The 25,705-nt window shown below is 35.0% G+C and overlaps 1 protein-coding gene across 1 annotated transcript in view; it reads left to right on the forward strand.

Annotated features, from left to right (window-relative positions):
- Positions 1-3,887: 3,887 nt before the first annotated feature.
- The window catches only part of LOC100313729 (semaphorin II-like protein), a 31,907-nt gene continuing 10,089 nt past the window's right edge, over positions 3,888-25,705 (forward strand). The window contains 13 exon segments of the mRNA NM_001168183.2: positions 3,888-4,024; positions 10,194-10,320; positions 11,082-11,377; positions 11,658-11,748; positions 13,449-13,574; positions 16,319-16,407; positions 18,031-18,175; positions 18,316-18,391; positions 18,640-18,787; positions 19,369-19,567; positions 20,000-20,213; positions 20,418-20,477; positions 20,848-20,903. Of these exon segments, the coding sequence (NP_001161655.1) occupies positions 10,218-10,320; positions 11,082-11,377; positions 11,658-11,748; positions 13,449-13,574; positions 16,319-16,407; positions 18,031-18,175; positions 18,316-18,391; positions 18,640-18,787; positions 19,369-19,567; positions 20,000-20,213; positions 20,418-20,477; positions 20,848-20,903 (1,603 nt within the window). The 5' untranslated portion in view covers positions 3,888-4,024; positions 10,194-10,217.

Here is a 25,705-nt window from a genome sequence, read left to right on the forward strand (position 1 = left end):
ACACTGTGAAATGTATTAAAATTAGAATTAGAAACTTAGTATATTGTCATGGGGCGGAACCAGTCTCTTTATACTGGAAGTTTAGATAGCAAAATGATAGATGATTACACCACTGCCACATCACATGTATAGCACTGACTTAAATTTGTTCAAATCAATAAGGTATGTCAGTGAAATATTAACCATGTTTATGATAGTATCCTGTGATACTTGTTATATTGATGGGCATGCAGATATGGCTACTTTACGTTCAGAGGGAAGCCCCTTACTCTAATTTTCCTAAAAACTTATTTTCAGAAAACACTAAATCTTTTCACTATTTTATGATTTTGATGACAAAGATGAAATTTTACAAAAGTTAATGACACTTCATGTCGTAGAACTGCAGAGAAATGTTCACTGCTACGAAATTAGTTTTTAATAAAATTTAAAAAGTTTATACTACACTGGTAAATATCCAGTGATGTGAAAGAATTCATTTATTCATAAAACGCCACAATGGTACAAACTGTCTGAGTGTTTAGACAGCTAAATGGGGGTAAATACCTGTCCTGTGTTTACCCAATATACTGTGTAGGTATTATCCATTGACTGTATATGTACATGTGACATAGTTTGGTTGTTGTCAAAATACTGTCTTTATAAATGCAATCATCAGTTCCACTGACATAAAGGACAGAACTCACCTAGGTATATTGTGGAGTCAAAACTAAAACCTGGCGAATAAGACAGAGACCAGGATGTATTGTTAACCATTTTTTTCACTGTTCTCAATTTGTCATTTAATAATTTGAGAGCATCAGTGAGGAGGATAAAAGTCATCATTATTCAATATCCAAAATGAAATGGTCATTGGGAAAAGTTTTAATATTTCTCTGAATTAATGAATAATTATCACTTAAAATAAAGCATATGATAGCATATCACTCGTGTTGTCTCCAGCTTTGCAGTGTACTATGCCCTCAACTGATAGGGCTTCACAATTGTTTTCTTTTGTTTTGTCTCTCCTGGCATCCATATTGATGAGTATGATGATGGTTAATCTACAAAAATTTTTGCATGTTAAAATATTATTGCAATGTGAAATTATAAGAACTGTTCATGCTTACTTCTGTGTTTTATAGTCATACTAATACTACTGAAAATTTTTGAAATCTGAGCTTTGTTATAAAATCACCCTCAGACACCATGGGAGTTTATTGTTTGGAAAGCTGCTTCCATTGGGTACAAGTTCCATTAGATTGTTGAAGATTGACATGTATCACATTGCAAACTTTCTTGATTAATGTTATTCACGTGTCCAGTACTAGAATTAGTGGATATCACTTGTGTCAATGACTGCAGTGTGTCTGTGGTTAACATAAGTCTTGTTTTGATGATTCTACATTCAAAAAATGCAGTATATGTTTACATATATTTCCATAAGGGTAAATAATTTGTATTTTTGAGTGTGGTTGTAGGACTACTACCAGCATGTGTTGAGGTTGAGGTGCAATTTTAGCACCCAATTTTAGCACTAACTGGCAAAAAGGTAGTGGGTGCATCCTGGATATATACTGGCATGAAGATGATGGGTGTACCTTGGATATACACTGGCGAGAGGGTAGTGGGTGTACCCTGGATATACACTGGCATGAAGGTGGTGATGGGTGTACCCGCGATATACACTGGCAAGAAGGTGGTGGGTAAACCCTGGATATACACTGGCAAGAAGGTAGTGGGTACACCCTGGATATACACTGGCATGAGGATGATGGGTGCACCTTGGAGCAGCAGCACTGCCATGAAGGTGGTGATGGGTGTATCCTGGATATACACTGGCGAGAGGGTAGTGGGTGTACCTTGGATATACACTGGTAAGAGGATAGTGAGTGCACCCTGGATATACACTGGCAAGAAGGTAGTGGGTGCACCCTGCATAAACACTGGCATGAGGATGATGGGTGCACCCTGCATAAACACTGGCATGAGGGTAGTGGGTGCACCCTGGATATACACTGGCATGAAGGTAGTGGGTGCACCCTGGATATACACTGGCAAGAAGGTAATGGGTGCACCCTGGATATACACTGGCAAGAAGGTAGTGGGTGCACCCTGGATATACACTGGCAAGAAGGTAGTGGGTGCACCCTGGATATACACTGGCAAGAAGGTAGTGGGTGCACCCTGGATATACACTGGCAAGAAGGTAGTGGGTGCACCCTGGATATACACTGGCAAGAAGGTAGTGGGTGCACCCTGGATATACACTGGCAAGAAGGTAGTGGGTGCACCCTGGATATACACTGGCAAGAAGGTAGTGGGTGCACCCTGGATATACACTGGCAAGAAGGTAGTGGGTGCACCCTGGATATACACTGGCAAGAAGGTAGTGGGTGCACCCTGGATATACACTTGCAAGAAGGTAGTGGGTGCACCCTGGATATACACTGGCAAGAAGGTAGTGGGTGCACCCTGGATATACACTGGCAAGAAGGTAGTGGGTGCACCCTGGATATACACTGGCAAAAAGGTAGTGGGTGCACCCTGCATAAACACTGGCATGAGGATGATGGGTGCACCCTGCATAAACACTGGCAAGAAGGTAGTGGGTGCACCCTGGATATACACTGGCAAAAAGGTAGTGGGTGCACCCTGCATAAACACTGGCATGAGGATGATGGGTGCACCCTGCATAAACACTGGCAAGAAGGTAGTGGGTGCACCCTGGATATACACTGGCAAAAAGGTAGTGGGTGCACCCTGCATAAACACTGGCATGTAGATGATGGGTGTACCCTGGATATACACTTGCAAGAAGGTAGTGGGTGCACCCTGGATATACACTGGCAAGAAGGTAGTGGGTGCACCCTGGATATACACTGGCAAGAAGGTAGTGGGTGCACCCTGGATATACACTGGCAAGAAGGTAGTGGGTGCACCCTGGATATACACTTGCAAGAAGGTAGTGGGTGCACCCTGGATATACACTGGCAAGAAGGTAGTGGGTGCACCCTGGATATACACTGGCAAGAAGGTAGTGCATATATAGTGGGTGCACCCTGGATATACACTTGCAAGAAGGTAGTGGGTGCACCCTGGATATACACTGGCAAGAAGGTAGTGGGAGCACCCTGCATATACACTGGCAAGAAGGTAGTGGGTGCACCCTGCATAAACACTGGCATGAGGGTAGTGGGTGCACCCTGGATATACACTTGCAAGAAGGTAGTGGGTGCACCCTGGATATACACTGGCATGAGGATGATTGGTGCACCCTGAATATACACTGGCAAGAAGATGATGGGTGCACTCTGGATATACTGTAAAGGGGGTAATTATTCACTGGGTTTTAATTTAGCTTATTTCGCTGACTGGAAAAATGCGCTAAATTAAAACACAGTGAATATGTAAAATTTAGCATAGAACACATTATCTAAATGATGAAACCGTGAATTTAAAACCCACTGAATATGCCTGAAATGATAAATCAGTGAAATTTAAACCCAGTGAATATTAGTCATTTTACAGTATGCTGGGAAAAAGGGGGTGATATGTGCACCCTGGATTTACATTGGCAAGTAGGATGGATAATGGTTGAACTCTGGATTTAAACTGGGAAGAAGGTGGTGATGGGTGAACTCTGGATATGCACTGACCAAAAACATGGATTGTACACACTGTATACACACTACTAGAAAGGCAGATTCTAACATATTATTATTCGTTTGATTGTTCCTTTCAGTATTGTTTTGCTTTAGTATTAATTGTTCAAACATTGCCCCACCCCCGAAATATGTTAACCCCTTTAGTGAAATGGTATATTCCTATTGTAAATCAGTCTCATTGATTTAATTTTCAACAGTGTTCAATGGCCCTTGTGACCCCAACTACAGCCAACTGTGTATCAACCCTGGTATCAACGGTCTTACTCTGTAGCCATGTTGTGCTTGATTTACTGCAGATATTCTCCAATATTGAACTATGTAACTTCTTATATGTAGAATAGTGCATAACAGCTGCATGCATGTTTAGAAATTGATAGGTAAGATCTGCTTTTTGTTTTGTTTAAAGTAGACATTTTTAATGAGTTAGCCGTTGCAACACTTGAACTTTGGCATGATAAGTTGAGGTGTTGCATGCCTGGTAATAAGAAAACAAGGGCTGATTTGAATATCAACCTAAGTAGCATGCTTTATAACGGTCTAGTCAGTCAACGAATATAACCACTGAAACAAACAACTTGTGCTTTTTCAGTTCACTAGGATTTGCTTTTCAGCACTTTCCGTTTTCATTTCTCCTTTGGTGTACAATTTGAAGGACTTTTTATTTCAGGCTTTGATGTCTTACTTTTGTTCAAACTTTATTCCATTCAGAGTAGATTTCAAAAGGCAGTCTCCTTGTCATTTGCATATGAATATGGCTTCAGTGAGCAAGCCTCAGTACTCTTTACACTGTGTAAAATAACACTCCCTTTAAAAGAGCAGACCTTTTGTGTTATGTCGGTTGTTGTCCTTCCATTTCCATCTGTGTCCTGAGAAAACATGAGTGGTATTATAATACTGTAGTGTCTATGGTCTTGCACTACTTTTAACTGTTGTTTTATTGCCTTTGAGTTTGAACAGAGTAATACATAGCTCTGCACCACTACAGTGTAATACTAATAACTAGTGTGTTCTGAATTATTACTCTGTGTATCCATGGAGGTAGAAAAGAGAAGGAGTGAGGACGCTATTTAAGCCCATGTTAATCTTATAAACATCCTTTGTCTTCGCTCTGGTTAAGCCACTTATTGTTTTTGTTTAGAAGTCGTTTTATCTACATGATGATAGCCGCTTATTTACACAAGAAAACGAGAGTAGAACTGAAAAAAATAAATTCCGTTTAAACATCGTCTATAAAATTGAATGCGCAAACCATAAATAAAAGAATTGTGCGTGCGCAATGACCTTTATCGGATCACAAAGGTCATTTCACACTTGTAGGTACCGGAAATTCTGCATACGGACGCCACCAAGATGTGTGATTACTTCTTTTCTGATATTTTACATCGCAATAGTCGTCCAAATTTGGACATTGATTAAAAAAATCCCGCAAATTTCCGCAGTGAAATTTAAATATACATGATAAGATTATAACAAGATGTTTTGACTCGTCATTTTTCATTGGTGTGCAGAACTGTGCAGATGTTTAAAATCGCGCATTTTGTTGTAATAGATTTCGGGTGTTGAGTACACTCAGCGTACGTCTTTCACTGCATTCTGTATTATTGTTATCTGTTTGGGCATGCGCAGTGCGTTGAGAATGTTCGTGAAGCTTCCGAATACAGCCGAAACACGTAAGCCGATTAACTGTGACATTGTACAGCGTGTTTGCAAACTAATTACATTGTGTATGTGAGTAAACAAATCCAAAGCATCATGAAACCAGCGGAAACAATAGCGTCATCACTCCTTCTCTTTTCTACCTCCATGGTGTATCTACCTTTGAAGTACCACAATTTAAAAAGGTGTATAATTTATTAGTGTGTTGTTTTGAAAGTTGTCGTATCCCAGCGGTGACCACCACCTTTTTCACCCATGGATAAGTCTGTTATAGATGAATTGGTTGCCTAGACTCCATAAATCATAGGTCTGTATTATCAGAACCTTGTAGCAAAACTCAATCAACTGAAAATCCTGCTTTTTTTTCATTTCCGAAGTTAACAGGTTATACATTTATTATCAGACATCGTACGTAAGGTGACTAAACTGTACAGTGATCAAGCCGAGATGAACATGAATTTGAGCGTGTTACGAGCTTGCACAGCTGGTAACTTTAAATGGACAGAAAACAGTTTAGAGTTTGGATTACATTTATACTGTTGCTTAGACACCATACTGTAATTGCCCTGTTTGTAATGCATTGAAAATACCGTCACAATGCATAACAGAAGTTTCTGTGTAGTTAATACGCCCTCAACATCTATTCCATAGATACTGTAGAATATTTTACTTTTGCTTAGAATTGATTTTCACTAATTTCTCTGAAGGAATGATTCAGTGAAAATAAAATCCAGCCAATATACCTTTTTCCTATATTTTACATTCAACTCATCAAAATCAGTGCAGCTAAACACCCAAAAAGACTTTTTAGCGAAAATTAATTCAGCTAAAATAAAGTATTCAACAGTACCAGTACTAATACTCTCCTTCATGTCATTGTATATGCAAGACATTTAGGAACCACAAGATTCTCATAGTATTTATACCTCAATTTATCCCACAATCATGGCTGTCAATGACAATGATTATCAACTCTGATTGTCTCACTAATTCCTTAATGTAGCTTTTACATTCAAATCATTATCACTGCACTGTTAATGAAATGTTGGACACTTTTAAAATTTAAAAGTAGCTTTATACTCACCGGTGTCAGTTGGGAGGGTTGGCTGCGAGTTATGGTTTGGTGTTATGGGTTTGTATTCTCAGGTGAACAGGAATAGAAAGTCAGTATAAGATTGTTTTTGTTAGCGTGGGGGAATTAAAACAGTGAGGGTTCGTGATGTCGCACTGTCTTTGAGAATCACACTGAAGCATGTTGTCCTGCCTGCTGGATGGATCCTGGATCAAAACACTGCAAATGCAATCATTTTAGCAATTACTGTAAAAAACAATCTGTAAAACCTCAAAATATAACTTTGTATTCACATAGAGTATTCTTTTGTATAGTGTCCATTGCATGACAATTCAGTCAGCTTTCAGTCTACGTCTCAAGGGTCCTAACTGACATGCATTCTGTGCGTGATTTTAGTACTGGGGGTATAGTCTGCATCAAACTGCACATGTACATCCAAAGCTATTGCTTGAAATTCACACTAATTGGGGAAATTATCAAACTAACTAAAAATGTTTGAAAAAAAATTGTGAGTTACTGTTGTTGCTCCATTAATAACGCATGTGCTTATATATATGGCAGAGGTGTATCTACCGTTATGGTAAAAATAAATCATTTTAATATCCAGTATTTAAGTATACAATAGTAGGAAACAATAGTGATTAGCAACAACATATATTTGAGTCATTAACTTTCTTAATTATGTACTCTTCATTGTATACAAAAGCCAGAACAATATTTTAGTATCAATCAATTTGTTTCATATTTTTCTTAAATTTCAAACCAAGCTTGGAGTCTAACACACACTTCATAAACGTCTTTATATCAATCCATGTTTGATGATTCATTCTAAACTGTCTTGTCTTGTCTAGAAGTATGGTGTATGGCCTCATATTGTGTTAATGATAATATAATTGTTATAACAGCAATCATATTCCCTCAAAATTGGTTTAAATCTGTTGTTTTTTTAAGCCTCTTACCCCAGCTTTATGCATTCACATCTGTTCACATGAGGTCATTTATTGTGCTACAAAAAATGGACAATCATGGATTTGACAAGGAATCATCAGATTGGCTCATTAACTCGATTTAAACCAGTCTGTCTTTTTAGTTCATACATCAGGACAGCCATTTTAAACAATAGTTTATAGAAACTAGTCTGCTAGTTGAAATTTTATTTTGCTCTCCATTAGTTATGAATATGAGTTTTCTCATCAAAAAATATTGAATATGCAACTTATGAAAAAATAATAGATCAGATATACAGTAGATCAGTAATTTCTTAATCATTGACCAAATATTTTACTGTTTGTGAATTTCATGAGTCATTGGAAATAGCAACATTTTGTAGTAGTAAACATTTCTGTACAATTTTACCAAAGACAAAGTTTTTAGCCGTGAAAATTTCCTACAGCACTTTGTTCCCGTAAATTTTACAAAATGTTGTCTTTACAAATGCCATAAAATCCTAAAAGACCGCTCACGAAGCAAGCTTTATAGATAACATGTGTATACTTTACGCTTAGAATTAATTTAGAAGGGATGATTGAGTGAAAATAAAATTCAGCAAATATACCTTTTTTTCGCTATATTTTACATTCAACTTTTTGAAAATCTGTGAAAATAAATTCCATACAAAACACCCAAAATTTTTTTTCAGCGAAAATTAATTCTGGCTAAAATAAAGTATTTTACAGTAACAGTATATAGAAGAGTATGGAAGATATCTATATAATCTAAGAGTTTGAAAGAAGTGCATTGGGCACTGTCAATTTGTTTGTTTCACAAATTATAAGAAGTTGTTTAATCGTTACTACAGTTCTATTTTTAGTAAATCAATAAATTATTACTTGTTCTTACTTGTCTTTATTTTCAGTTTCTATCGAACAGTTATGACAAAAATCACCATAGAGACATTTCTTGATATGTAAAATTGAGTTTTTTTTTTAAACTTTTCTCTTTATTTAGATACTATTAATAGAAATTGATCAAAAAAAAAATAAATGCAATAAAGATATTATTGTTATTAACTGAGCAAATAATGTATCCTCTGGACTGACCTGGCTTTATTTTCATTTTTGAATAATCCAACTGTACTATCATGACATTCTCATATATATATAGTAAAATTTGGCGAATTTGACTAAAAATACAAAGTAGAACTATTTTTAGGGCATTTCTTTATTGGTACCAGTACATATTAAGATGTCTCGTCAAACATTCCATACAAAAGTGACTGCTCTAACATAAAAGCCATTAGAATACAACTGTATTAACAGACTGTGGTGCAAGTTTGGTGTACTTTATTCCACAAAATAATCATTTTTGGTCTCAATTGAAAATTCAGCACCAGGTGAATTATATACAACTGTCTATATTATTAGTAACAGTCTAAAAACCTTATATTTGGTAAGATAAGTACAAACTGGTAATTATAGCTATTTATTATTCTGTCGGAGCTCCATGATATTAACATGGCATTTCATATTTTTATCAATTTCCATGATGACCTTATCCCGTGAGGAAGTGTTCCAATTATAAACCAGTATGAAGTGATATTTCCTGTGGTAATGTCGCTAGATTGATTCTGTAGTGATGACCAAATATAGTCATACAATGACACTATTAAAAGTAACCATATTATCCCTCAATGAATTGTTAGTTTGGGTTTTTCCTTCAAGTTTTTAAGAATACCTGGTACTAAGTATTACCCACCTTTTCTGAGACTTGTGTAAAGTGGTGTGGGTGTAGACAAATTCAAATTGATCACATGACATGTGTAAATAATGATTGGGTCAAAGGTCATGCATTGTGATAAAGGATGTTGATTCATCAACACACCTTAATAAATGTGATGTTTTTTCCAACAAGGCGGGAAGTAAAAAGTAGTTTTAGTTCTCTCTAACACCTGGCTGTATTCAGTAATAACAGATTTTTTTATACAATTAGTGGTAAGCATCACTTGTCCATCACATATAACATACATTTGTGTTGGTCACTAAGGTTTGTTCACGTCCTTCTGTAACATACACACTTGATACAACACTATTTGCATGTTTTTATCACTCATCATCATCAAGGTATTTTTTTTTTTTTTTTTTATTCTATGGTAATTTCTATTTGATATTATAATCTGTGTATATTAGTACATGTGTAGCTCTTTCACATTGTACAAAATGGTAATACATACTATAATTGTTATAAATTCTAATACAGCAATTGGATAAAAATATTGGTATGGTAATATGTTCATATATGAATTAGTAATACTGTTAAATATCATGGAGTACAAGATTATTATGAAAGCTACAATTCTACATTAAGTTAGTACAGTATAGACTGACACACACACACACACACACACACACACACACACACACACACACACACACACACACACACACACACACACACACACACACACACACACACACACTCACACTCTGGACGTCAATGCGTCTTTGTAATGTCTTCGGAATTACTCACAATTACGATTTATTTTTACCCCTTGTTTCAATTTAATATTGCTGTTATTGTATTGCATTGTGTTGTATAAATGGTGTACAACTTTAGTACAATCCAAGTGTAATTTATCATTTAGGTTGTTTTAAGCTGACTTACAGGCTCAACTTAGCTTTCAAAACTGTTACATACCTAGTTTGTGCTGAATAATGAATAATGTATGCATTTAAATTTAGATACTACTCGGTAATATTATTATTTTAACTTAATTATTTGTGATTTGTATATTGGAATGTACCAAACTTCTTATTATCTGTTTAAAGTTTTTTGACATACTGTCTCTCTTTAGGATATTTATATTTTTTTCTTTATTTCAGGTTTAACTAAATCAAAGAAGAAAAATGATTTTTACATGTCTAGTGTTACTTATTATTTTTATGTGTGTCTGTCTTCAAGCAAGTTATTTACCAGATGATCAAGTGCCTAAGTCACATGCAACAATATGTAAGTGTAGTTTCCCTCAGTTTTCACCCTGATCTCTCTATTTGAAAAATAAGCATGTCTGATTGCTGGTGTTGTTTTGTTGTAAATAGATAGGTTGTGCTGCAAATAATATGGTAGTGTCGTGTATCACTATGTGTCAGCAATATATTACAACATGGCTTATCATAGTTCAGCTGAACCAGACCAAATTATGAAATAGCACAGGGTTTCAGTTTTCTTTTACCTAACCATTGTGATTCAGTCAATTGCTTAGAATCTGTATGCAAATTACAGTCTGATCAGGTTGACCCTTGACACGCTTCATTGAATCCAATAAGATTACGAACAACACTATTGTGAACAAAAGCACAACATACTCTTATTAGTAGTAGGATATTTTCAACACCACCAAAATCTTTTGCTCCCACCCAGTCTCTATTTCACCCAAATTCTATGTATAACATAAAAGAGCTTTCCCCTGAATGCTTTTCATCCATGTTGAAATTTCAACATTATATCCTTGTCAAAGTGAAAGCAATTGTGCGAATTTGTTACTGTTTGTATTACTTCAGTTAAATTTAACTGTGTACTTTCTTAATGATGTTTCCTTATTTATAATATAAGTTATAGTTTGCCGCTAAAATGGGTCTGAAACTTTGAAAAAAAAGAACCCGGAACCTGAAATATTTCATCTCGTTTTTTTTTTTTTTGGATGAGCTGAGAAGCAGTCAGCTGTTGTAGCCAAATTTATAACTTTTTGCTGTTTGTCCTTCTTTTGTCAGATCCTAATGTAGTTCACAGTGGAAATATCACTTTATCAAAAGTAATAGATAATCGGTATCTTTATGTTGGTTCTGTGGATCGCTTCTTTTTACGGGACATGGAAAGTGACTTTGAATTGAAGGCAGACATCCCATGGCAACCAGATGATTCAGATCGTGACTTTTGTAAAATGATGCATGTGGACACAGAATGTCATAATTTTATTAAAGTTATTGAAAAGAATGATGAAAATGACAAATTGTTAGTATGTGGTACGAATGCCTATGTACCAAGCTGTCGATACTATGATGATTATGTGAGTATTTATAACTTGTCTTCTTTTAGTTTTTACATTATCATGTATCAATGTGATTGTTATAGTAAAGGATGTAGTGGAGGAATTGACCCTAATTGATCTACAATGCAAATGATCGCCAACATCTTGTTGAAAACGCAAAAACTATGGGACTTGTCTTTGCCCTCATAGTGTTCCTATCCACTTCCAATTACCATGATTACATAGATCAGTGAAGCTCTTTAATATCTATTGGTGCAAGAATTGTTGATTTATTGTTCATACCTTTGACTATTTTCAGACAATTCAAAATACTGAAGAGTTTGGAGTGACAACAGGATTATACAAATCACCGAATCATCCTGGTCCACTCAACACCGCAATATTTGCAAGTAAGTATATTTCTAGCTAATTGCTGTCTGTGTGTTTGGATATGTTGATGTGATCTTTCTTTCAAGCAATTCACAATGCACCACTCAAATTTAAAGTTTCATGTGTAACATAACTATGAATCAGTATCAGAAAAAAAGTACCTGTGGATACCTGAAATACTGTAAAATACTTTATTTTAGCTGCAGTGTTCTCCACAATCCAAATTAGCTGGTGGGCGGCCTAATTAGCATAAATTTGCATATCAATTTGCATATCATTTACATACAGCATTCATGACATGAACTGCAATACACACTAAGTTATTTACTATTCTCTTTTTAATTTAATTTAATTGGAACATGTTACAATTTTTTGAAATACAAACAGATTGGTCACTATCAATATTTACGAAATGCAAAAGGTTTGAAATCGGTGATTTATGCGTTCGCAAATTATTCTGCGTTCATGAAATGCAATTCAAGTAACCAAGAGCAAGTACAAAACATAATTGAGTTATAATGTAGAAAATATACGAGATGATTTGCCCACGAAGCCAAAACGGACAATTTGTCAAAACAAAATCCATAACATTTTTATTTGTGGCATCAGTACTCACCCGTGCCGACGGACGGTAAGATGCATTTACGCATGTACGGCCACGATACGTTGCGTTTTCACACATTGTTTTGGAATTCAAGAAAAAAATGCTAGCAATCAGCAAAGTAAAAGAATCTGATATGTTCTCGAAAGATTAGACATAAAAAAATAGATAAATTGAAAAAAGTACGTGAAAAAGATAACTAAAATATTATTCAATTACAAATACTCGCGGTAAACTAATCCAGCAGCCATGTTTGATGTTTATTACCGCTTTCCGAATTCAGTACACGAACCACCCAGAATGCGCTGTTCCCCTATGCAACTTAGATACTAAATCGTTACAGCGCCAACAGCGGTGGGTAGCAGACGGTCGTTGAATGGGGTAGGCCAAAAGGTCATCAGTTTGCCTTCTCCATGCTGTTTTCACAATGAAAATCGAGCGAACGCTGTAAATACGGCTAGAATTTAAATTTTTTTTCGAGTTTACATGCAATCTGCTAATATATTTGTTTATTTTCTGTGCATATACATTTCCTTCGTATTTACTTCTTTCTTTCGTGATCGGAAGACGATTATTAAAAATGCAGCTGTAAATTGAAACCACTGTAGTTGTGTATCGTGAGCAATAAGTGGCAACAATGTCGGGCGACAATGAATTCAAGCGATTGACACATTGCCATGAATACACTTGATAACTGCTTGCAGACTTCCAATGGACATTGTTTATGTTTGGACTGTTGAAACAATAGCAAAATAAAGGGTTGGGCAACTACTCTTTTGTTTAGGCTTGGGAAGAACAATGCAAGCTTTTTACAAATAATTTCAGCTGGATGTACGTTGGTGGGCGGGTGTTGAAAGTTACTGGGCGGCCGTAAAACTTGATGGGCGGGCCGCCCGCCTAAAACCCCTTGTGGAGAACACTGAGCTGGAATTAATTTTCACTGAAAAGACTTTTTGGGTGTTTTGTATGGAAATTATTTTCACTGATTGTTGACGAGTTGAATGTAAAATATAGGAAAAAGGGTAAATTTGCTGGATTTTATTTTAACTGAATCATTTCTTCAGCGAAAAAAGTATTTTACAGTATAGTACAACAGTCACTTTCTTTTTCTCACCACAGATGGCAGTCTTTATGTTGGAACAGCATCAACTGCAACAAAGTCTGTGATTGCTCGTAGTGTTGAGAAGGATGATTTACTCCAGACAGATCTTAGAACAGAGGATTCTGACTCAAGATGGTTGAATGGTAAGTAGAAACGTGTTTTCGATACTTTTCTGTTTTAGATTCTAGAAAATTAGAATCAGCATGGTGGTGATACTTTTTTGTTTAGATTCGAAAAAATGTAAATAAAATCAAAACGAGGCATTCTTGAGGCAGGGAAGATCATAAAAATGTTTCTCATATAAGTTAAGCTGTGTGCAGTAGAATTTTTTTGCAGTAAAATACAAATTTGTTGATAAATTTTTACATTTCTATCTTATTATTATGCATATTTTTCTCCCAGGAATACATCGTGGGAATGCCGAAATCCAAAACATTTAGAACATATTCAACGAACTTCTTTGTGTGGGGTCCGGTGAAACCCTGGGGGAAGCCATGTTTGTTTTTTTGTTATTAGAGGACGCTTACATGCGTAATCACTCCATATTTGGAATTGGCGTTTCCTAATATGGTAGGATGGAAATAACCAGTGCAATACCGCAAAATTACTGCACGCTTTAACTCATGCGATGACAGATGTATAATAATATTATTTATTGTAATATGTCATCTTCACAGTCATTTGAAGTTAAATATTTTCTATTTTCTGTTTTTACCTTGCCCGTATCATCAAAGATGGAAGGGAAATGTATATTAAGGGAAAATGTCTGGCGTTGTTGTCGTCATCGTTAATAATTGCTATTGTGTGAACAATAACTTTACTAATTCTATTCCAAATTTTATCAAACTTGGTCACCTTATTCATCAGTATAAAGTCTTCCCTTAGTATGAATGACAGAAGTCTTATATGAAAATATCATGCAATCAAAGAAAGCTTAGAAAGAACTCCTGTGTGCTGAGAGTTTTGGAGACACATTACAAATTAATTCAAAATTACTTATGCTTGAGATATTGATGGAATAGCTGAAAACTAATTATGCAAATAAGGTAACTAATATGAACAGATTTAAGTGTAAAACTAATAAGGTCTGTACAATGTACCAAGTTTCATTGAAATGTGATTAGAACCAAAAAAATATTAATTATTATACTAATTAGAGAATTAATATGAACAGATTTTAACCCAAAATTAATCAGACTGTCTATTGTCCTAGAGAATTTATGTACCAAGTTTTATTCAAATGTGATGATCAATACTTGAGACATCAGTATTAAATAATTATGTTAATTAGGTGATTAAGAAGTATAAATATTTACCAAAAACTAATATGGTGCATAGTCTTAGGTTCATTGAAATCCAATGAGTGGTTTTTAGACATCATAGAACAGCAAAAAATTAAGTAGTTATGCAAATTAGGTAATTAATAGGCACAATTATTTATCCCAAAATTAATCAGGTCTCTGCATAGTCCTAGAATATCTATGTCGCAAGTCTCATTGATATGTGATGATTAGTACTTGAGATATCAGGTGAAAAGCTGAAAATTAACTAATTATGCTAATAAGGTGATTAATATGCACAAATATTTACCCAAAAACTAATTAGGTCTCTGCACAGTCCTCAAGTAATTATGTACCAAATTTCATTGAAACATGATCATTACTACTCGAAATATCAAAAGCTGAAAATTAATTAATTATGCAAATTAGGTAATTAATATGTACTGATATTACCCTAAAAACTATCAGGTATGTGCAGTGTCCCAAGTTTTATTGAAATGTTATGATTAGTATTTGAGATATCAGTGGAAAAGCCGAAAATTGAATAATCATTATGTAAATTAGGTAATTAATAATATTAACAGATTTTTACCCAAAACTAATCAAATCTACGCATTAGTTCAGAGCATCCATGTGCCAAGTTTCATTGAAATCCAATGAGTGGTTCTTCAAAAATCAGTGGAACAGTTATAGAACAGCTTAAAATCAGTTAATTATCATGCAAATTAGGTAATTAATATTCATAGATTTTTACCCAAAACTAATCAAATCTGCGCACTAGTTCAGAGCATCCATGTGCCAAATTTCATCAAAATCCAATGAGTGGTTCTTTAGATATCAGTGGAACAGTCTTGGAACAGCTAAAAATCAGCTAATTGTCATGCAAATTAGGTAATTAATATTCATAATTTTTTACCAAAACCTAATCAACTCTGCGCATTATCCCAGAACATCTATGTACCAAGTTTCACCAAAATTTGATTAGTGGTTCTTGAGATAACAGTGGAACAAAAAAAGTGACATACATACATACATACATACATACATACAGACATACAGACAGACATACATACATACAGACATACAGACAGGGTAACTGCAAAGACTCCCTTTTGTGCTTCGCACACGGGAGTCAAAAATTGAGCAACATGATAGTTATTCATAGAGGGCGTTTTTTTTTACTTTTCAAATAATACAGTAATCACACAATAAATATAAAAAAGCAGTTCATATTTGTCTTGGTGAATCATTTATTTTTGACAGACACCTGTACAACATACTTGGCCAGTCTTTTTTCTGAGATGAGGCATTTGTTTTTATACTAAAATATCTGAATTACTTTGAATAAAACTGGAAATTATGTCCCTTAAAATATAGAAACAAATTAGGCATCAATATTTACATCAATCAAGGACATTCGGTAGACTGCTTTCCCACTGTTGTTTAAATCCCAAAACTTGTTTGTATTCAAAATTAATTATGACAAAGGAAGAACATTATATAACAAAGGGCAAGGTCACCAGAGTTCAACTATGTTATTATTTTTTTATGATAGGATATTTATTTTAATTTAATATGATATAAATCAATATTTTCATGCTTTTCAGAACCTGATTTTATTTCTTCATTTGATATTGGTCAGGAAGTATTTTTTTTTCTTCGAGAAATTGCTATGGAATACAGCAACTATGGAAAGGTTAGTTTACAACTTTGAATTGAGTGTTGAAGAAAACTTCCAACGACCGAAATGTGCCTTAGATTTTAATTCTCTTTTATAACAATATCATTTATATTTGTGTGTCACAATTTTTTAATACTAGTATATACATTGGGAAAAATGATAGTCAAAAATAATACGATACAAAAAATTGTAATTCTCAATCTCTACCGTACTAATTTGTGTACAAGTGAAGTACAATCTCTCCAGATTAACAAAGCTCTTAGTTGCATGATTTTTAAATTCTGTTTGCATCTAAATTAATCTGAACTTGCATTTTTGGGGGGAAACTAAAGTATTAAGTTTTTTCAATGCCCATCTTTGCCGTAACAACATTATTTTTTTGGCAGATTTGCTAACTTTCTACAATGCTCCATCAGAACGACACTTTTTTTGTGCATGAAATTCTCACTATACAGACCAGTGCTAGATTTTATCATGGAAATTATAAGTCTATTTGTATCTAGTTTCATCTGAAAAAAACAACTTTGGATGACTGATAAATGCAATATCATATTCATGTCACCAATAAAAGACAGTTTTGGCAGAGTAGGACCAATCTGCAATTCTGTAAACTTGCCATCAAGTACCGGATAATTGAATCAACCGATGAATTAAAGCCAGATTAGTAGCATAAAATAAAACAAATTAAAATTTTTGTCTTTGATTTATTACTACATGTATTGTTGCAGTCAGATTGTGTGCGCGTATAGTTTAGAAATAAAAACAACTGCATGTATATATCAGTGTGAACTTCATTTTTAGATGTCTGAATTTTAAATGTAAGCAAGCAAGCATGGATGGAAATAAAGCGGAAATTACCTGGTTGAATTCAGCATGCGCTGCAAAAGTGAACAGAAAATAAGTGACCGAGAAGCTGAAGTACACAGGAATGTAGGGAATGAGTAGAGTCGTATACAGTGCAAGAAATAACTATTATAGAATATTTTTGTCATTGTAAATTTACTAAAATCCATAACTGACAGTCACATGAAGTATCTGTATGAAGGATGATTTGTCACATGACTTGGATTAAATTACAGATTTGACGAAAAGTCATATTACATTATTTTGTTTTTTCATACAGATTGTTTACTAAAATCCATAATTGACAGTCACATGAAGTATCTGTATGAAGGATGATTTGTCACATGACTTGGATTAAATTACAGATTTGAAGAAAAGTCATATTACATTATTTTGTTTTTTCATACAGATTGTTTACTGAAATCCATAACTGACAGTCACATGAAGTATCTGTATGAAGAATGATTTGTCACATGACTTGGATTAAATTACAGATTTGACGAAAAGTCATATTACATTATTTTGTTTTTTCATACAGATTGTTTACTAAAATCCATAACTGACAGTAACATAAAGTATCTGTATGAAGGATGATTTGTCACACGACTTGGATTAAATTACAGATTTGACGAAAAGTCATATTACATTATTTTGTTTTTTCATACAGATTGTTTACTAAAATCCATAACTGACACTCACATGAAGTATCTGTATGAAGGATGATTTGTCACATGTCTTGGATTAAATTACAGATGTGACGAAAAGTCATATTTCATTATTTGTTTTTTCATACAGATTGTTTACTCAAGAGTTGCAAAAGTCTGTAAAAAAGATCAAGGTGGTAGTGATCATGTCTTGGAAAATATCTGGACAACATTTCTTAAAGCACGAATTATTTGTTCTTTTCCGGGGGAATTCCCATTTTATTTTAATAATATTCGTAAGTATACCCAATATAAATGGTTCCTCTGCTCTATAACAGTGTCATATTTCATTAAGATTTTACTGTGATTACAAATTTACACTTTAATTCGCAGATTGATTACTTACCCAATAAATAATTAATGTTTACTTCATCAGAGGACACTTTTAAAATTTCATATGAAGAAAATGGTAAGACTACAAATATATTTTATGCAGTGTTTACAACACCAAAGTAAGTAAACTCTCAACACTCATAACTGCTACGTGTACTAGCATTGTTTCTCCTATTGTTTTGCCTTTAAGAGCTGCAAGTACTAGTATTGTTTCTCTTATTGTTTAGCCTTCAAGAGCTAATGTACTAGTATTGTTTCTCCAATTGACAATCTCAACAAGTTACAATCAGTTGCATTGTCTCTTCTATTGCATGTATTTTTTGTTTAGACTACTTAAATCAGTAAATTTATTATTTAATATTTTCAGAAATGCAATCCCAGGGTCTGCTATATGTGCCTATAATTTGACTGACGTCAATGCTGTTTTCAATGGTGGATTTTTGGCAAAAGATTCTGCAAAACATGCATGGTTACCTGTAGAGGAAGATATTGTTCCTGACCCAAGACCAGGAACGGTAAGTGAAACTCATATTACTATGATATGAATGGATATATTCATTGACTCGTATTCCAACAAATATTTAAACATGTTATAAATCTGGACATATTTAAAAGGAAATGTGTAAAACATAATGCAAATTACATTGAAAAGGATTATATGCATTGCTCACTTGCTATATGCCATTCTACTAATGCCTAGCTACAATGCTAGGAATATCTCATTATACATAGCCATTGACTGTAGATTTGTTTTAGTGATGAGCAAAGTGTTTAATATAGATTATTTTATTACTCAAAAAATGTACATACAAGTAGGTCTGAATAGTTATTGAGATTTTACTATCATTGTAACTGCACTTTCTCGCCCAATTGTTCATTATATCTGGAAATTAACCTAATTTTGGAGCCAGTAGACAAAATTTGGGTCAATTTTTAGCTTTTTCTCAAACAATTTTGCTATTTTTGTTTCAGTCTTCTGAAGGAAAGTACAGACTATAATCAGGAGTATTTTGTGAATTTGTGATGAAACTCGTGATCAAAAGGACAATGTGGCCAGCTATATTCACTTAATTTACTTGTGTATATTTTATTACAGTGCGTTGACGACTCAACTAGTCACAGCTACAATGATCTACTATTTTTCAAGTCACACACATTGATGTCAGATACTCTCAATCCAAGTAGTGGCTATCCTTTGTTTACTGTCACACGTCAAGATTATACACTCACTCAGATTGTTGTTGATAGAGTCCAAACTAGAAGTGGTACATACGATGTGATGTTTATTGGAACTGGTAAGGGCTGTCATTCATAGTCTGATATTAATTGTCAGCTTAGATTGCATCAATATGTGAATTTAATTTTAGGTATTTTTTTATGTTGTAAAATTTGCATATTGATTACTGTTGTGCATAAATTAAATTATTTCCACACATAATTAATGCAATACTATTACATGTATGATATAGTATTACTACACTGGATTCATAATCACTTTTATACAAACTTAGTATAGGATGTCATCCTAAATTAATAATTAACTATGGTATATTTTTTTCTGCCAAATTATAATGATGTCATACTATACTTCTTCTGATGTGATTTCTATAATTTCATTTTTCACCAAAAGGATATCATTCCTCATTGGTTCATGATTCATAATGTAATTAACTTGATTTGCATTTTTAATTAAATTTAGTGAATTTCTTGTGATGTTATTTTATTAGATCATGGACAAGTTTTGAAAGTTGTGTTGTTTGTAGAAAATGGACAGCAGAAGAGCAATCTTATTGATGTAAGGTCTGTAGGGGATACCTCTGATTCCAACCCAATTGTCAGTCTGCAACTTATTGTACTTGGAGATACCAAGTCAATCTTAGTTGGAACACCTACATCTCTAGTCAATCTTGACATTCAACGATGTAAAAACCTTTCCTCATGGTAAGTTCAAATTTATAATATCGTAAGTATCGTCTTACTGATTTAGCATGCATTGCAGATTTAAGTTATGTAGAATGATTTAGGACTGTTATCTGTTCGGATGTGGTAACAATGGCTCTACTAAGATGCTAGGTTGTACTATTACATGGCAGATTAAAATACAGTACTATAATAATATTGTAATGTACCTGTGTTTGATTACAGCGCTTGTCTTCAGGATCCCTACTGTGGTCTCTTGGGTTCTCAGTGTGTGGTGTTTACAGAGTAAGTTTGTTGATACGTAGACCTAGGTTGATTCATTTACTTGTCATTTATTGTATGTTTGTTGATACGTAGACCTAGGTTGATTCATTTACTTGTCATTTATTGTAAGTTTGTTGATACGTAGACCTAGGTTGATTCATTTACTTGTCATTTATTGTAAGTTTGTTGATACGTAGACCTAGGTTGATTCATTTACTTGTCATTTATTGTAAGTTTGTTGATACGTAGACCTAGGTTGATTCATTTACTTGTCATTTATTGTAAGTTTGTTGATACGTAGACCTAGGTTGATTCATTTACTTGTCATTTATTTCTCCATCATTGTACTATATAGCTTTTGTTTCATTTTCAATTGTTATTTTTTTTTCAGAAATGAAATTGGAATAGTTCAAAACGTGACAAATGTGATGGAATGTCCAGTTGAACGTGAGTTACATCTTCACTTATTTCTGATATTTGACATTACAGTGTTTTAAATATTACCTCAAGTACTTCATACTGAATATACTACAACATTAACATTGAAACAATTCTCATGTCTTCCTGTAAGAGATTTGAGCAAATAACAAATGACTTGATTCTGTTTTGATTTTCTATATCGCTGATTTTATTAGCTGTGTTTAGTTAGTACATTGTGCAGCACATAAATTTGCATGCTAGATTCCTCATAGATGTGGTAATTCATTTTGTTTTTCCTCATTAACTTTTTTTTTCATCTTTTTTTTTTTCTTTATTTTATGTCTGTGTGGTATTTTTGTCATGTCCATTCCACTTCCTATTCACCATACCATACCATAGCGGAGAGCTGCCAGTGCATGGAACCTACAACTGGTTAGTCTGCAATGCTGAATTTATTGTTTTATAATTATTTATTATTTTACCAGATATGTTTTTATTTAGATTAAGTTATATTTGTGTCAGTCACTTGTTGAGGCAGCATTGCATGACTCCTGTTTCAAGACGCGTGTTCGGCAGCATTTTATCAGATCCAAACTATTACTCTGTTTACCAATTAACAGGAGATTATCTCCTGTGCATTATACAATTGTGTCGTGGTCCAAAGTACGACTCCGTTCGTTGGAGCCAGACTGGAACAGCACTCTAGGTAATAGTTTTTGTTTAGACAATCAAACCATGTTGGACTTAATTTTATCAGAATTCAACACTGCGAGTTTATTTAAGCCAAACTCTGCTCAAGCTCTGGTAAAATGCTATCATGTAATGAATTAATGGTTGCATTCACTAAAAGCAAGAGTCTCTCTCTCAGACTCATGTTGACATGTGAAAGATTAAAGATGTATTGTTCATATATTCTATATTATATTCCCAATGTTCCAATGCTTTAAATCAACCGTATTATCTTTCCTATACCTTTCTACTCCAATATCTTCACTAATGATACTTTATTGTGCTTTACAACATAATCCAACAGTTACTCATTGAAAACTTTCTTCCCTTTATCACAGTCAACTTCACACATCCTCCCCTCTGTTCTAATCAATGCCATTTCTTGCATCCCAGATTCACAGTAGATTCATATTGATTGGTTTTATTGACTCCCGTGTGCTAAGCACAAAAGGGAGTCTTTGCAGTTACCCTGTCTGTATGTATGTATGTATGTATGTCACTTTTTTTGTTCCAACGTTATCTCAAGAACCACTAATCAAATTTTGGTGAAACTTGGTAAATAGATACTCTGGGATAATGCGCAGAGTTGATTAGGTTTTGGTAAAAAATTATGAATATTAATTACCTAATTTGCATGATAATTAGCTGATTTTTAGCTGTTTCAAGACTGTTCCACTGATATCTGAAGAACCATTAATTGGATTTTGATGAAATTTGGCACATGGATGCTCTGAACTAGTGCGCAGATTTGATTAGTTTTGGGTAAAAATCTATGAATATTAATTACCTAATTTGCATGATAATTAACTGATTTTAAGCTGTTATATGACTGTTCCATTGATTTTTGAAGAACCACACATTGGATTTCAATGAAGCTTGGCACATGGATGCTCTGAACTAATGCGCAGATTTGATTAGTTTTGGGTAAAAATCTGTTAATATTATTAATTACCTAATTTACATAATGATTAATCAATTTTCGGCTTTTCCACTGATATCTCAAGTACTAATCATAACATTTCAATAAAACTTGGTACATAGATGTCATATGACACTGCACAGACCTGATACTTTTTAGGGTAATATCAGTACATCTTAATTACCTAATTTGCATAATTAATTAATTTTCAGCTTTTGATATTTCGAGTAGTAATGATCACGTTTCAATGAAACTTGGTACATAGTTACTTGAGGACTGTGCAGAGACCTAATTAGTTTTTGGGTAAAATATTTGTGCATATTAATCACCTTATTAGCATAATTAGTTAATTTTCAGCTTTTCACCTGATATCTCAAGTACTAATCATCACATTTCAATGAGACTTGCGACATAGATATTCTAGGACTATGCAGAGACCTGATTAATTTTGGGATAAATAATTGTGCCTATTAATTACCTAATTTGCGTAATTAGTTAATTTTTTGCTGTTCTATGGCTGTTGCACTGATGTCTAAAAACCACTCATTGGATTTCAATGAAACTTTTAAAGAGTGCCCATCACATTTCAATGAACCTCGGACTATGCACCATATTAGTTTTTGGTAAATATTTATGCTTCTTAATCACCTAACATAATTAATTAATACTGATATCTGAAGTATTGATCATCGCATTTGAATAAAACTTGGTACATAAATGCTCTAGGACAATAGACAGCCTTATTAAGGCTTGGGTTAAAATCTGTTCATATTAATTCTCTAATTAGCATAATAATTAATATTTTTTTGGTTCTAATCACATTTCAATGAAACTTGGTACATTGTGCAGACCTTTAGTTTTACACTTAAATCTGTTCATATTAGTTACCTTATTTGCATAATTAGTTTTCAGCTATTCCATCAATATCTCAAGTATAAGTAATTTTGAATTAATTTTTAATGTGTCTCCAAAATTCTCAGCACACGGGAGTTCTTTCTAAGCTTTCTTTGATTTTAATGTTTGCTGCAGTAATTCTTTTGCCTTTCTTGAAATTTGTCAACTATACAAGTTTTATAAACCATGAATATTATGTTTCTGTCTGTCTGTCTGTCTGTCTGTAACATTACAACTATCTCCTTTTGACATTGCATGTACTAATGGTTTTTCATCATCATTCTAACAGAATTCCTCCTGACAAGAGAGACATTACCCACATCAGTTACCACAGCCACAGGTGGCATTTTAGGTAGATGTACTTGTAGTCATATGTCTAGTGTTAAGGTTTTAACAAAAGTACACAAATAAATAATTAATACACCTAGTACAAAGTTTATTGCCAAATTTATTTTGTTGCAGTGTAATGAAACCGAAGTGCAGATATCAAAACAAAATATTTCTGTTTTTGTCTCCACTGTATAAACACGAATGAGATAACTCGCTTATTTTTAAAAATAGACAATCAAGAATTGAATTGTAAGATCACTCACTACCCAGTGTAACTTCTTCATTGATTGTGCCATACAAGGGTGTTCAGTCAGTCATTGATTTTTGCACTACAAAGGGGAGCTTAGTCATTGAATTGTGTCATACAAGAAAGAGATGTTTGATTTCCAAAGCATAATCATTGGTTTCCACCCCACAAGGAGAACTTAGTCATTAAAGTGTGAATCAAACAGCTCAATCATTGATTTGAAAAACTCGGCTGCAGATTTCAGCAGTCCAGTCATTGATTTGAACAGCTAAGTCACAGATTTTGAACAGCTCAATCGTTGATTTGAAAAGCTCAGCTGTTGGTTTGAACAGCTGTCGATGATTTGAACAGCTCTGTCATTGATTTGAACAGCTCTGTCATTGATTTGAACAGCTGGTAGTAATGCTTCAATCTTTCTGGCTCTGCCCCACCTTGCAGCAATGCTGTCTGGCTCTGCTTCACCTGGTAGCAATGCTAAGACCTGTCTGGCTCTGCTTCACCTGGTAGCAATGCTGTCTGGCTCTGCTCTACCTGGTAGCTGATTGCAATTCTAAGACCTGTCTGCTCAAGCTGCTAAGACCTGTCTGCCCAAGCTCCACCTGATAGCAATGCTAAGACCTGTTAGCAATGCTGTCTGGCTCAGCTCCACCTGATAGCAATGCTAAGACCTGTCTGGCTCTGCTTCACCTGATAGCAATGATGTCTGGCTCAGCTCCACCTGGTAACACTGCTGTCTGGCTCAGCTCCACATGGTAACACTGCTGTCTGGCTCAGCTCCACCTGGTAGCAATGCTGTCTGGCTCAGCTCCACCTGGTAGCAATGCTGTCTGGCTCAGCTCCACCTGGTAGCAATACTGTCTGGCTCAGCTCCACCTGGTAGCAATGCTGTCTGGCTCAGCTCCACCTGGTAGCAATGTTGTCTGGCTCAGCTCCACCTGGTAGCAATGCTGTCTGGCTCAGCTCCACCTGGTAGCAATGCTGTCTGGCTCAGCTCCACCTGGTAGCAATGCTGTCTGGCTCAGCCCCACCTGGTAGCAATGTTGTCTAGCTCAGCTCCACCTGGTAGCAATGCTGTCTGGCTCAGCTCCACCTGGTAGCAATGCTGTCTGGCTCAGCTCCACCTGGTAGCAATGCTGTCTGGCTCAGCTCCACCTGGTAGCAATGCTGTCTGGCTCAGCTCCACCTGGTAGCAATGCTGTCTGGCTCAGCTCCACCTGGTAGCAATGCTGTCTGGCTCAGCTCCACCTGGTAGCAATGCTGTCTGGCTCAGCTCCACCTGGTAGTAATGCTGTCTGGCTCAGCTCCACCTGGTAGCAATGCTGTCTGGCTCAGCTCCACCTGGTAGCAATGCTGTCTGGCTCAGCTCCACCTGGTAGCAATGCTGTCTGGCTCAGCTCCACCTGGTAGCAATGCTGTCTGGCTCAGCTCCACCTGGTAGCAATGCTGTCTGGCTCAGCTCCACCTGGTAGCAATGCTGTCTGGCTCAGCTCCACCTGGTAGCAATGCTGTCTGGCTCAGCTCCACCTGGTAGCAATGCTGTCTGGCTCAGCTCCACCTGGTAGCAATGCTGTCTGGCTCAGCTCCACCTGGTAGCAATGCTGTCTGGCTCAGCTCCACCTGGTAGCAATGATGTCTGGCTCAGCTCCACCTGGTAGCAATGATGTCTGGCTCGGCTCCACCTGGTAGCAATGCTGTCTGGCTCGGCTCCAC

The sequence above is a fragment of the Saccoglossus kowalevskii genome, chromosome 13 (genome assembly GCF_978046115.1).
Source record: "Saccoglossus kowalevskii chromosome 13, keSacKowa6.1, whole genome shotgun sequence".
Lineage (NCBI taxonomy): Eukaryota > Metazoa > Hemichordata > Enteropneusta > Harrimaniidae > Saccoglossus > Saccoglossus kowalevskii.